General features: G+C 39.3%; 1 protein-coding gene across 7 annotated transcripts in view; it reads left to right on the top strand.

Annotated features, from left to right (window-relative positions):
• Positions 1–13,414, top strand: part of LOC113068319 (phosphatase and actin regulator 4A) — a 60,398-nt gene that overhangs the window by 32,186 nt on the left and 14,798 nt on the right. For 2 of the 7 annotated variants that reach the window (XM_026241029.1, XM_026241026.1), the window contains 5 exons: positions 3,833–3,985; positions 4,164–4,268; positions 4,684–5,583; positions 7,431–7,877; positions 13,100–13,231. In XM_026241029.1, the coding sequence (XP_026096814.1) occupies positions 3,833–3,985; positions 4,164–4,268; positions 4,684–5,583; positions 7,431–7,877; positions 13,100–13,231 (1,737 nt within the window). The remainder of the gene's footprint in view (positions 1–3,832; positions 3,986–4,163; positions 4,269–4,683; positions 5,584–7,430; positions 7,878–13,099; positions 13,232–13,414) is intronic. The other 5 variants (XM_026241028.1, XM_026241027.1, XM_026241030.1 and 2 more) reach the window with 5 other exon arrangements.

The following is a 13,414-nucleotide window of genomic DNA, read 5'->3' as shown; positions in this document are numbered from 1 at the left end:
GGGTAGCATTGTACTGTTGCTGCTGTATACACAAAAGCAATGTGCCTTTTAACAACCAGCACGCATGGTGTGCTGAACTGTGCCCAAAAGTGTGCTCAACATCAACTGAAACAGAAATCGCCTTGTAATATTTGAACAATATTACAGTTTTTATGTATTCTCGATCAAATAAAGCAGCCTTGGTGAGCATAAGAGCCTCATTCAGAAACATACAACAGATATTACTGACCCCAACCATCTGCAGCAAAAATATTTCTATCATTAGGCTCACATTTCTGTTCATCCCTCGGTTTCTGGCAAGCAGCTTCTGATAGAGGTGTTGCTGTAAATCTTCAGTTTGTTCTCCGTCAAACGTCATCACGTGGCGTATTCTCTTCTCGCTTATCGTTTGATCATTCATGAGCTCGTTCAGTTCTCCATAGACTCTCGACCTCTGTGTTTATTTACACACAGTGTGTCCTCGACGTCTGTGTGTGATGTTCTCTAGCATTATCATAGCTGTACGTTGAGTTCAGGGCAGTCGACTGATCCGTTTCTCACGTACTGTATGCCACTGATATGAGAGGAATGCACTGTGTTCCTGAAACAAAGAGCTCATTGAGGCTCACTTCGTAGAAACACTGATTGAGATGTGTGTGTCAGGTGAAGATCAGTGCTTGCCTGTGTTGGCTATATTGTGGCCTGTTCTCTGATTTATTACTTTATATTTCAGTTTTATCAAGGTTGTGGTGCCATAACAATGAGCCAGCCTGTTTTCTCTTGTCACCGTGCCTTTCTTTTCCCAAATATCACGAGAACAGTGCGTTTTACAGCAAGCAGTAAGTAGACCAAGTCAGAGCTTGTAGTTTTTTCCTATTTTAATGTGTTTTTGCGTACCTTCATTAAAAGGTTATTTCCACATGTGTGAAGTGTTTTCGTTGGAAAAATCCCATTTGAGTGAAGTAATCGAGGTCTGTGTGCTGTCAAACACTTGCCAAATCAGTTAAGAGCATCTAGGCCAACGAGGTTGCCAAACCCATACACATTCCTAAGCTCCCCGTGTGTCATACACAACCTGCCTTGTCTTGTGTCTTCAGACCAGTTCAACGGTCTCGCTCTCGTTATTCACACTAATAGACATCGTTTGCACAATGAGAAGCACAGCCTTCTTTTTCCTATATTACAACATCTTAGCGTTTGTTCAAACAAGGGACATATTGCAAATATTATAGATTCTGTGGAGCAAGTATAGAGGAAACAAGAACATATTTGTGTTTACAACACATCTAATTACACTTAATTTAACAATTTGTAAAATTCAGTCCCATGCAAAACATGCTAGGTATTAAAACTTTACTGTCTAGTTAAGTCGACAATTTTTTCTACTAGAAAAAAAAAGAAAGAAAGATTCATCTTATTTTAGTGAAGTGTATATATATATATATATATATATGCTATTTTTGAGGCCCAGGTATGACAGCAGGAGAAAGAAGTTGTGATATTGCGGCAACAAATTGGCCTAAAATTATGAAAGCTGTTATAAATGTGCAATTAATTAATTAGTCATGGGAACAAATTCGTAATTTGTGGCCACTGTATCTTATCTTATTTTTCTCTCTTCTTCAGAGCTTTGTATGAATCTGACCCAGTATAAACCAAGTATGAAAACTACTTTTTTCTAGTGCTGGGCGGTAAACCGGTTCATAGCAAAAACTGGTATATATTTTACCGTTACGATGTTAATTTTGAATATACCGCCATACCAGTGTATTTAATTACTAGGCTTTCGGAACTAGGCTTCAAAACCGCAATTGAGGAGTCTATGGGTGACGTCACGGACACAACGTCCATATTTTTTTACAGTCTATGGGATAAACGCAGCAGTGCTGTGTTGTTACGTTATAACGCCTGTTTCACACACAGTCCAGCTGCACGCGGTTGCGGTCCGTCAGTACGTTTCAGGAGTGGTGCGTCTGCAGCAGTGCAGCGATTGTTAACGTACTGAGTCTATTTTTGCTGTGCTGCAGGCACTGAATTAAAGTGAAAGTGCATTGTTCGCGGGAAAAATGAAGCTGGATTGACATGGAAACACAGTCACATAGGTTTTTGGCTAGGTTTAAAACAAGAAAAAGAGTAACAAGAATATCAACCAGCAAAAAATGCATTGTACACCTGATTATGCATAAACCGGAAATAAACCGGAAAACCGGTATAATTTTGTAAAAAACTGTGATATACATTTTTGGTCAAACCGCCCATCACTACTTTTGTCCTACTGTTATTTGGAAAGGGTGTAGATGTTATGATTTGTCCTGGTGCTGTGCTGTGATAGTGTTGCTGTTCATAAACTGAAGGTCAAGGGAACATTATTTTATTTTCCTCGTAACACTGTCGATAAACCTTAAAGGGATAGTTCACCCAAAAAAGATAATTCTTTCATCATTTACTCGCCCTCGTGTCGTTCCAAACCTGTATGCGCTGCTTTATGTTGAACATAAAAGAAGATATTTTGAAGATTGCCGGAAATCAAACGGTCGGTGGTTGCCGTTGACTTCCATAGTATTATTTTGTTCCTATAAAGCAAAAAGAGAAAGCAACTCATCCAGGTTTGGAACAACATGAGGGTAAGTAAATGATGACAGCATTTTCATTGTTGGGTGAACTACCCCTTTAACTTGTTATCCAGGTTGTATTTATCTGTCTGTTTTCCCATGATAGCTGATCACATTAACCCAACATTAATTAAACCAGCGAGGTGAACACGATCTGTGGTTAGTGTTTATCTTTATTTGGCGGTTAAATCCGTACGGTGACCAGCCGAATGTCTGAAATGCACATTAACGGGTGGCACCTCTCAGATTCCTGCATGTGGGATGCTGTGAAACACCATGAAAATGGCCTGGTGGCTTGATACGGTCTAGTTATGTTGTTATATACTGAAGCACACTTTTATACCCCTCAATCTGCAGCTACAGGTCGAGGGTTTAGTAAAACTATAAATCACTCATCGCTCATGGCTTGTTTGAGTAAAGTTTCAGCATCCATGTATCTTTTCCTGAATCAACACCCACTGTTGTTACATGTGACTCATTAGGCTGTTGAAAGGGTTGCAGTTGTTTTGTCAATCCATTTAAGCAACACATTACACTTACAATTACAATAAATGTTTTTCTCTTGCCGTGAACGTGTGGTGGGTGTGTAACGTTAGCCAGGTTTCTGTAGTGAGTCAGTGCTTGTGCTCCTGCTGTTCTCATGTGTAATATCAGTTATGTCTCACTGTAATTGAGCACATGCTTTGACCGTCATCATGCCAGGACGTCCTGTAGTTGGATTTGCATTGTTTGTATCTAGATGGTTCTTACACTCTTGGATTAAGTATATGATGTAATATATGATTAATATATTTATGCATTTAGCAGACGCATAAATGATGCATATATGATGAGTATGGTTTATGAAAATATTTTCTCGTAAGAAAAAAAAAATCGATGAGAGGCTCTGTGTTACAGTCATTGTAAATGCACAACACAGGGCTATTAATTCAGTTAATTGGATTTTCTGACTAGTATGTATTATTAAGTTTTAACACTGCTTTCATATGACCGTTTGGTATTAAATAGCATTCGTATGCTATTCAAATGACAAAAAATATTGAATGCATTCTGCTTTACGCTAATATAGAATGTGTCACAGGTTTGTTTAACAGGATTTTACAGTTGTGCACAACCTTAAAATTACAGTTAGCCATTTTAGTTTCATTTTGTTGCCTTTTTTTTCCCATCGTCACTGTCTGATTAGAAATGCATGATAAATATGCAAACTTCTCTCTCTCTTTCGTCCTGTTCCTCCCCAGGTGATGAAGTGGATCATAGCGTCCCGGAGAGCGATGGAGCAGGAAACCCTGTGGCGAAGGGCAAGGGCAAGTTCCCCAGCCTGGGCAATTTTTTCAAACCCTGGAAGTGGAGGAAGAAGAGAAGCAGCGAAAAGTTCAAGGAGACATCTGAAGGTACTTGTCTGTTGATTTCTGACTCTTAAACTACACTAGTGATTAGTTTTGATTTGTTATTAATCACAATTGTCAATTTGGAGGGGAGGTTAAATTAGGATTCCTCATAAACTCGCTGTCTTTCGAAACCAGTGGCTCAAATGATTAATGTGTGTCTGCTCTCTTTGTGAACGATCAGTGCTGGAGAGGAAGATTTCGATGAGGAAACCCAGAGAGGAGCTGATCGAGCGAGGGTTACTGAAGGACATCCCAGAAAATAGTACGGCAACCCAGCTTGCTCATGGTATCGCATTGTTTTGAATTTAATGGCTTGAAATGTTTATTTTTCTTTATGCTGGTTATTCTTTCTTTATCGTTTTGAAAACACATAATAAGCTGCTCTGTGGTGTTTCAGAAGGGTTCACAGTCGATGAAGACCAGGATTATTAAAGTCCGCAGAATGATCCCACATCAGAGAAAAAATTATAATTGCGAGGAGGCATTACGCACAAACACTTGAAACATTCTGTTAAAACTGAGAAATCTTCATTTTGATTTCATGGTGACTAAAATTGTGTTTTTTCAGGCCTGGAAAAGTCCATTATAAATGCATAATACATAAGAATAAACATATGTAGTGGATACACATTTTACTGTCCAATAATTACATAATCTTGAAAGAAACTAAAGTTGAAATGCTTCGTCTTTGTCTGTTTCAGAGAGTAATGACGTGAATCACAAAGCTCCTCCGGTGAAGAACGGCCACACTGCTCCAGTGCCTGGAGAGCGCAGGTCAGACACAGGGTCAGAGGTCAAGGCGCCGTCTTCACGGCCACAAGGAGAAGAACAGAGGAACAGCCTCGCACCCGAACCGGAGCGCCGCAACCGAGCGCCCTCCGACGTCAGTCGCAACCGCCAGCCGCTGGACGTGGACGCTCGGACGCGGATACCACCCGACACAGACCGACGCAGCCGACCCGAGTCAGACCTGGAGAGACCAGCGGGATCTTTACAGAGAGAGAGACCAGGACAGGAGGAGGGACGATATCGGCGGGAGGAAAGAGACGAGAAAGCAGGCAAGGACCGAGAACGACGGGATAGAAAAGATGACCGGGAAGGAAGAGGCGAACGCAGAGATGAACGAGATAGACGAGACAGGAGGCCGGATAAAGAGGACGGGTATGGAAAAGGTGAGCGAGAGGAACGCGAGAAAGAGAGGAGGAATGACAGGGAAAAGCGGGAAGAGAAAGACTTGAGAGAAAACAAGGACAGAAAACAGCCACGGGACAGGAAAGAGGATCACGAAAGACGGGATGAGCCCGAGAGAGTAGACGAGCGAAAGGAGCAGAACGAGAGGAGAGAAGACCGGGATCGGGATAGACGCGAGGAAAGAGACCGGAAAGATGAGAGAGAACGGAGAGACGTCAGGAGGCCAGAGCCTGTGAAACATGTGTCCGATGGGAAACTCTTCCGGCCTCAGTCAGAACAGGAGATGCGTCCTCTTTCTCAGAAGAGCTCGTCTGACATCGGACTGAAGGTCCGGCCCTTTTCAGAGGCCGTCCAGAGCAGCACACTGCCACGATACACACCTGCAGAGGAGGAGTCCAGGGCACGCACAGGTACAACTCTCCATTCATCACGATAGATGTGTGAGCAACACAGGCTTTACTAGGGGTTTTAATATTCACATGCATATAGAGCTAGACTAATTATAAAATAATATACCTCTACCCTGGAAAAATATGACTGACGCTAGAACAAGCCAATCTGTCACGCCACATTAAAGAGCACCAAAACTATATTTATTGCTGGAATCTCATAATAAAACTGACTTAGAATTTGAAAGCTCAAACTGTTTCATATAAAAAACAAAAGCAAGGCACAAAGTTTATTGTGATTATTGGCTGGGTGGCACATTACAAATAATGTTTAGTGAAGTTTTGTCAAATCTAATATTGAACACATTTTAAAAAATAAAGTACAAAAAAAAAAAAAATATATATATATATATATATATATATATATATATATATATATATATATATATATATATATATATATATATACACAATTAAATGAAATTGCGTTTGAGCACTAAATCCAAATTCAGCACTAGATGAAGATTTCTCCACATGCATTTTACATCAGGTTAAAGTTTCTTGATGGGCGTTATAAAATATGTATACAATATCATGCTGTTCATTTTAAAGACATGATTAATTAAATTACATTTATTTATTTGATGTAATATTTATTGAATTCTAAATAAATTAGAAAATTTGAATACATTTGAAAAATGATAATTGTAACTTGATGAAAAATACATTTGTAATGTGGCTGTGTATTGGTAACACACTGACCTACAGAAATCTGCTTGATTGAACATGACTTCTATGTTAGCTGCGCTTCATTCATCAGTTATTGAGAGTGGACCCTTTTCTGCTTGTTGAAAAAGCAATAGTTAAGCGTCCCTAGTGTTGACAATCAAAAATCCAAACCGACAGTTTTTTGATATTGTTGAAAATAACCCCATGAATTACTTTTGTTACTTTTCATAGCTTTATTATTATTATTATTATTATTATTATTGTTATTATTAACTGCCCTGCTACCTCTTGTTAGCTCTTTATCCTGTCTGTCAAAAGAATGGGATCATAATATATTTCAGTTAGACTTGTTCCGATTCCGATACTAGTATCGGAAATATCACTGATACCACAACTAATTCTGGCATTAGCGAGTCAAATTCTGTCAAATTCATGTCAGATAATAAAAATACCATAATAAATACAGTAGTTCACCATGTATTTGTTCATGTTTTATTAAGGGATTTGTCTGAAGCACACCATAAAATAATTCTAGCAATTAACACTGCTGTATATACAGATACACACCCAGGTATCGGATCAGTACTCGGTATCGGAATCGGTATCGGAAAAGAAAAAGGGTATCGGAACATCTCTAATTTCAGTGTTGGTGTCCATTTTTATTTATTTTTTGCTATCAGGAGACATATTTTCACTAGTGTCATGTTTGCTTAAGCTCTTTAAAGCAGCTTATATCCGGTTCTTGAGAAACAGTATTTAGTTTGATGCTGATTATAAAATTCATGCAGTTGTATTTCAGAGGGAAAAGGTTTCTAGAACTGCGCTAGAAGTTTTGCTCACGGCACAGCGATAGTAAAGACCCCATGAAACAGCTTGATTCCTGTATTGGTATATCAGCTATTGAAACAGGAAGTGTACATCCATTAGCGCATTATTGTGCCGTATATTTGGCATATTTATGCCCTCAAGCCACAAAACTGTAATTTTGACTCACCGGGGTCTTTAAACGCTCCTGCACCTCGCTGTCATTCTGTCCACATGCCGCCCCATGCCTGATTCACTCATGCTTGCCGCTGTGACCGTGCTGTGCTCTTGTGTGTTTATGTGTGTTTGTGCATGTGTCTTGTGCTCACCATTAGGATCAGTGGGTGTGCGGTTTGTTCCCGAGCCCAAACCTGCACCAATCACCTCCACTAAAGAGTCCCAGCTGCCCCCTAAACAGGCCATTCTCCCTCCAAAGTGGCTGATGGGTTCCTCCTCCACTGAGACTGCTCCGGTCCCATCCTCCTCCTCCTCCTCATCATCATCGTCTTCATCATCATCCTCTGCTCCTCCCATTGCTAAGCCTCCTCCTCGGACTGTGTCTTTAAACGTAGACGACTCCTCCCGCAATAATCCCAGTCCTCCCGTAACAGCAGGAGACTGTGAAGTCCCTCCCACTGCTCCCTCCCAATCCACCCCTCCCACGGCACCCTCCCACTCCAACCCTCCCACTGCTCCCTCCCAATCCACCCCTCCTGCCCCCAAACAGCCACCAGTGCCCCCTCCCAAACCCACCCAGCACAACAGCAACACAGCGCTGCAAGGTGAGTCATTATTGTCCTGTCAGCTCTCGCTCCTGAACTGCAACTGTAAAGTGTATGTGGCTTCATGCTGCTTTCCTAATAGACCTGAGCCAGAGTAGTGCAGAATGATAAGAGTATGACCTGGATATATCAGGGGGGGGGGTTAAAATGGTGATTTCAAGGTCTGGAAAAGAAGGGATTACATTTTTTTTTTTTTGGTTGTGTTTTTTTTATATATATAATTTAATTTTGAATGACTGGAAAACTATGAATATTGTGGAAAATCCTTGTTTCAATCCTTGTGCAAGTGAACTAGTGCCAGAAAAAAAAGCTTAAGAAAAAAGCTGAGATGTTTCAAGATCATTTCTAATAATTTCATGGGTATATTCCTGAGTGCAGTTCTTGAAAAATTCTTAAGAATTAATCAAATATTTTCTTGAGAACATGGTATAGTTTTCTTCAGAAGAAACTGATTGTTCTGTGATTGTGGCTGAAGACTTGCTGATCAGGTCCATACGCCTCAAAGGCCGTCTTTTGTGCTGCCTTCAGATTACTGCAATTATCATATTAAACCTGCACACTATTTACCTTGTGTAAAACATATTTTTTGTAAATCCCAGAATATTCCGATGTCATCAACACAAACTTATTTTATGTTGCATGCACAATTTAAATTATGGAAATAGATTGGATATGCTGCATATGTCTACTGCATAATATCTTTGCAGTGGCTTTCAAAAATTGTGTGAATGAGTGAATGTGTCATTTGTCTGTGTGCAAGTGTGTGTGTGTGTGTGTGTGTGTGTGTGCTACTAGAGTGAGCGTATGAGCGATTCTAAACTTAAAAACAAGGTCCCCATTTGAGTCATTTTTAGTCGAGTTGTCTCAAGAAAAAGTCGTGTCACACATACTCATAATGACTCATGCACACTTCTAGGAAAGTAATAGGTATTATAGGAGCTGTTGTTATGGTACAATGCTTAATGCTTAAACACATTCCCCTCAGGAGATTTAAGATGTGTTTGTATTTATCATGATATAGTTCTTTTTAAGATTTTTTTTGGTCTTTAAAAAAGGTAAGAACAGTGTTTTTGGGAATACATGTATGCAGCACTGCACTGTAAACAGCTGGGTCTGGACCATCTCCATACATACTGTACATATCCCTGACTGTCGTACATTGTCTTCATCATGGACTGTCATTCTGTCGATCGTTGTCCATGCACCGCCTGCCTGTGTGGTCATACCGCGCTTTCATTGTTTCAGTCATCGGCTGTATTGTGTCCTGTCCTGCAGTGTTTTGTTTTGACTTAGTACAGATTCATATTTAATTCATATTTAATTAACAGAGCTTCATTTTACTGCTAATGCAGCTTCCATTCATTCATGACAGAGACAGACATGATTTAGCTCGGACAATACCAGACCCAATTCAGACTTGGAGTTGTTTATGTACACATTTTCTATCTAAAAAAAAAAAAAATCACATCAGGACTTTTGATTCTCAGCACAAAGTCTGGTGCACACTGTAGATGTCTTGGGTCATATTACAGTATTAAGGCTTTTAGTTTGAAGAAACCTCTGTGGCATTGAGCAAAGATTATACTGACACAGAATCAGGTTAGTTAATAGTAGATGAAGGTCTGTGTGTTCAGTGAATCAGGTGTGCTAGTGTCTGCTGCTGCCTCCCTCTGAAGCCCAGAAACAGATGAGCATTCCTGTGAGATGACAGGCTCAGGCATGTACACTGTTCACTGAGCTGCTTCATGTCTCACACACACCTGTCTCTGAGAGCTGCAGTGGCCCCGGGGTCAGCCACTTCTGAGGAAATACACACAGCTACACTCAGACACCATGCTTGTTGTCTGACAGGTTTTGAATGTACTATAAACAACAAATCACACAAACATGGCCAAAGAAAAACTCGGAAAGAGATGAAAAAAAAAGTGAGTGTGTGTTTCTGTTTCCTGTAGAATTAAAGTGTCCCTATTATGGATTTTTCATGCAGTGTGTAACACCGCTACAAGTGAATGAAAACATCCTTCAAAGTTTAAATCTGAAAGTGCAGTGTTTATAAAGTTATTGTCTCTCAAAAGAAAGAGTTGATTCTTAATCATTGAAACAAATCGTTTTTCTTTTTCTTTTATTTTCTTTTATTTATTTTTTTTATAGGTATTCTACACCGTTTCATAATAGGGCTGCACGATTATGACAAAAATCATAATTGTCGACTGATCCCTTGAAATTGTAATTGCGATTTATTAATTACGATTACCACAATATACATTGAACGATGTTTATACCATTGTTTGATGAAGCTGCGTGCCGTATTTTTATATAAACAAAACAAGCTGAAAACACTTACTCTGCTTTTCTATAGTATTAAGCCTCAAATGTCAAATATACATTGGATTGGTTTCTCCTTTTAATTATAAAAAAGTAAAACTATGAATGGTGTTGTACTAAAAGTAAAATTAAAACAATTGAAAAACCCTTAAGATAACATGTAGACAGAAAAAAAAAAAGCATCTTAAGCACAGAGAACAACATAACTGGACTTTGAACGATTAATTGTTGTTTTGAACGATTACATCATTATGAGATCCATAATTGTAATTGTGATTAGAAATTCGATTAATTGTGCAGCCCTATTTCATGTTGACGTGAAACATTAGCTTATTGCCCGCCCACTTGTTGGTCTGAATGAAAATGCTAATTCATTCTTTGCCACTAGATGCCGCTTTTGGAGCGGTAAAAGTAGCGGTTTTCCTGGGAACACTGAACACAAAGCAGCACTGCGCTCAAAAACGCTGCTTTATCAGGGTTACAGGAATGATGACATGAAACTGAGATCAGTCAGACCAATCACCACAGATTAGCATCACGCAAATGAGGGGTTTGGAAAAATGAATAGTTTAGTGAATCGTTTGGGAGTTGTTTAACAAGTAAGGTAAAAATAAATGCATATAATAAGCTGTACTTTTGTTCACAGCGTTTATGTTGTTAGCATAATGGAGGGTTCTGGATGTATTTTCCCCTTTCATTTTCTACATTTTAGAAAATCCTTCAGTCAAAGTTCTAATCCGTGAACCACATTATGGATGAAAGTAACCATATATTATGTTTAAATGTTTGATTAGTTGAATCCGTGAGTTCAGTTCATTAATATGCAGCTAATTTTGTATCGGTTGTTCCAGTAGATTGTGTTAACCGAATTAAACTAGAAGAGAGCTCACTGTGATGGTTTAAAGTGTCATTGTGGAAAGTTAACTTTAGACATGCTGTGGCCCAGTGGCATGAGAGGCAGGCAGCAGCTGCCCAAGTGTCAGAAACACAGCACACACATCCCTGTTTAACCACATCTATTTATAGACGCCCCTAGTCCAGATACCAGGACAATCCCATTACAGTTGAATTTCTTGAACAGTTGAGAGACTGAGAAAATATTAAAACTGAATGAGGCTATTGACTTTAATGATCTGTATTCTTAGATTTGCCTTTTTTTTTTTTTTTTTTTGGTGAGGCTGGTTTGGTTTTAAATACAGTCGAATACCAATTGAAGTGTTTCCCACAAACTGGTTTATACTGGTTTTGTTGTTGGAAGTTTTAAATTTTTCACTTTTTTAATGCCGCGTTTCCACTGAAATTACCCGGAACATTTTTACCAGGAGCTTTTTTACCCCCAGACCTGTTGCTTTCTGTGTTTCCACCACGGTGTAAAGTACCATGAAGATTAGGCAAATAAACTAGTGACGTAGGTCTGCGTGTTTCTCAATATAAATTACGCTGATTTTGGACGTGCGTCCTCAATAGTTCAGACTGTGCGCATTCACGAATCCGGTAATTCTGCAAACAACAGCGTACTTGATAACTTCAGTCAGCTCACCTTGACTACTGCAATTTTCCTCTCTGTATATTTACAATAAAACTAAATAGGATATCAAATACCACTGTATTTCGTTTTCAATTTTAAAATAATAATAACCGCAGAAATGTACTTTGTTAGTTGAGGGATATGTGTATATACAGCCTACATTACAATGAAACGAAATACTATATCGATTGCTTTTTATTTTCATTTTAACATCTAGATAAATTGAATATAGACCAAAGATAACCTGTTAGATTTACCCAAAACAAATGATATTGTATGTTTAACCACTAGAGACATCAGAGCCAGCGGCACACATCAGAAAGTCTATCCCAGGAGAGGCTGCTCTCTGTGGATACATGAGGACTGAGCTCCCGCTGATCGAGTGGAGCTGACCGTCTACGAGATTGGCGAAACACATTTTTAAATAGGCGCTGTCTTTATAAAAAAAACACAGATTTGAGTTTCAAACAACTACATTCTCGCCTGAAATACTTTTAAAATTACATTTCATGACACAATAACAGTAATATTTTGAAAATGATCCGAATAAATGGTGGTTGAACTCAACCAATGCTGCGTGAACTTAACCAATCAGGATGTTTAGCGCCCAAGTCCCGCCCCGGAAAGTTCCGGAACTTTGAAAAAGTATCACCTCGCCAGCAGGGACTTTCTGAGGGGCTTTTTTTTTACCCGGAACTTTTAGTTCCTGGTTCCTGCGGTGGAAACACTCCGAGTACCAGCCCAAAGTCCCTAGTTCCTGGGTAAAGTTCCTGTGGTGGAAACACGGCTTAAGATGACATTTTCTCACTTAATTTCTGAGAAATTCTGTCATCAATCAAGGGTATCATACAAACCCTTAAGACTTTTATTATTCTTCAAAACACAACACAAATAAATTTTTCATTCCTCTATTTAAAGTGATTCCATCAAAACTTTGACATTTCAAGCATTTCATAAGGTCACTGTAAATAAATATAGTACATAATAAAAATCCAAATACATCAAGCAGTTCAATCCAAGTCTTCTAAATAGAAGTAATTATGTTATATGATAAACCAATTTAATTTCAGCATTTATTTGTGTATATACATTGCTGCAAGAGCAAACCTCATTCGTTTTCACACATCAAACCTTTGTGCTTTCATTTGCCATATTTGATTAGCTCTATGAATGCGGGTTGATCAGTGTTAATAAGTGAATAAAAGCTTTTATTACATCTGTTCACCATATTACACCAAAGTGATCTCTTCAGAGGACAGATTTTAATTTAGGGATTGGAGGTTTTCATAGGTGTCACCTGTTGAACTGGACCAGTGTCCAAGTGTTGTTTGAGATGCTAAAAACACATTTCCCTTCGTCCACCCTAAAGCTTCAACGTTACAAAGATCTTACAAAGCTTCGCCTCCTCAGTACTGGACGAGATGGAGATGGCAGGCAGACTCTGGAGGCTATCTCTCCCTGCCCACCTACCTCAGCCAAAGGGGTGCTCAGCTCCGCCCAGGTAGCCCTGGTGCCGTCCCGTCCCACACCAGCTGGCATGCATGTCCTAATGCTCTAATAATCTCACAGAGTCATGCTTGTTTACACACCCATACTCAAGATCTCCATGATCCTGCTCCAAATCACTGCAATTACTGAAAACTAATGAATGGAGTTCAGTTCATCCTGTTTAAAGGATATGATG

The sequence above is a fragment of the Carassius auratus genome, linkage group LG44F, assembly GCF_003368295.1.
Source record: "Carassius auratus strain Wakin linkage group LG44F, ASM336829v1, whole genome shotgun sequence".
Classification (NCBI taxonomy): Eukaryota; Metazoa; Chordata; class Actinopteri; order Cypriniformes; family Cyprinidae; genus Carassius; species Carassius auratus.
The sequence above is the reverse complement of the archived record's forward strand: the minus strand, read 5'-3'. Positions and strand labels throughout refer to the sequence as shown.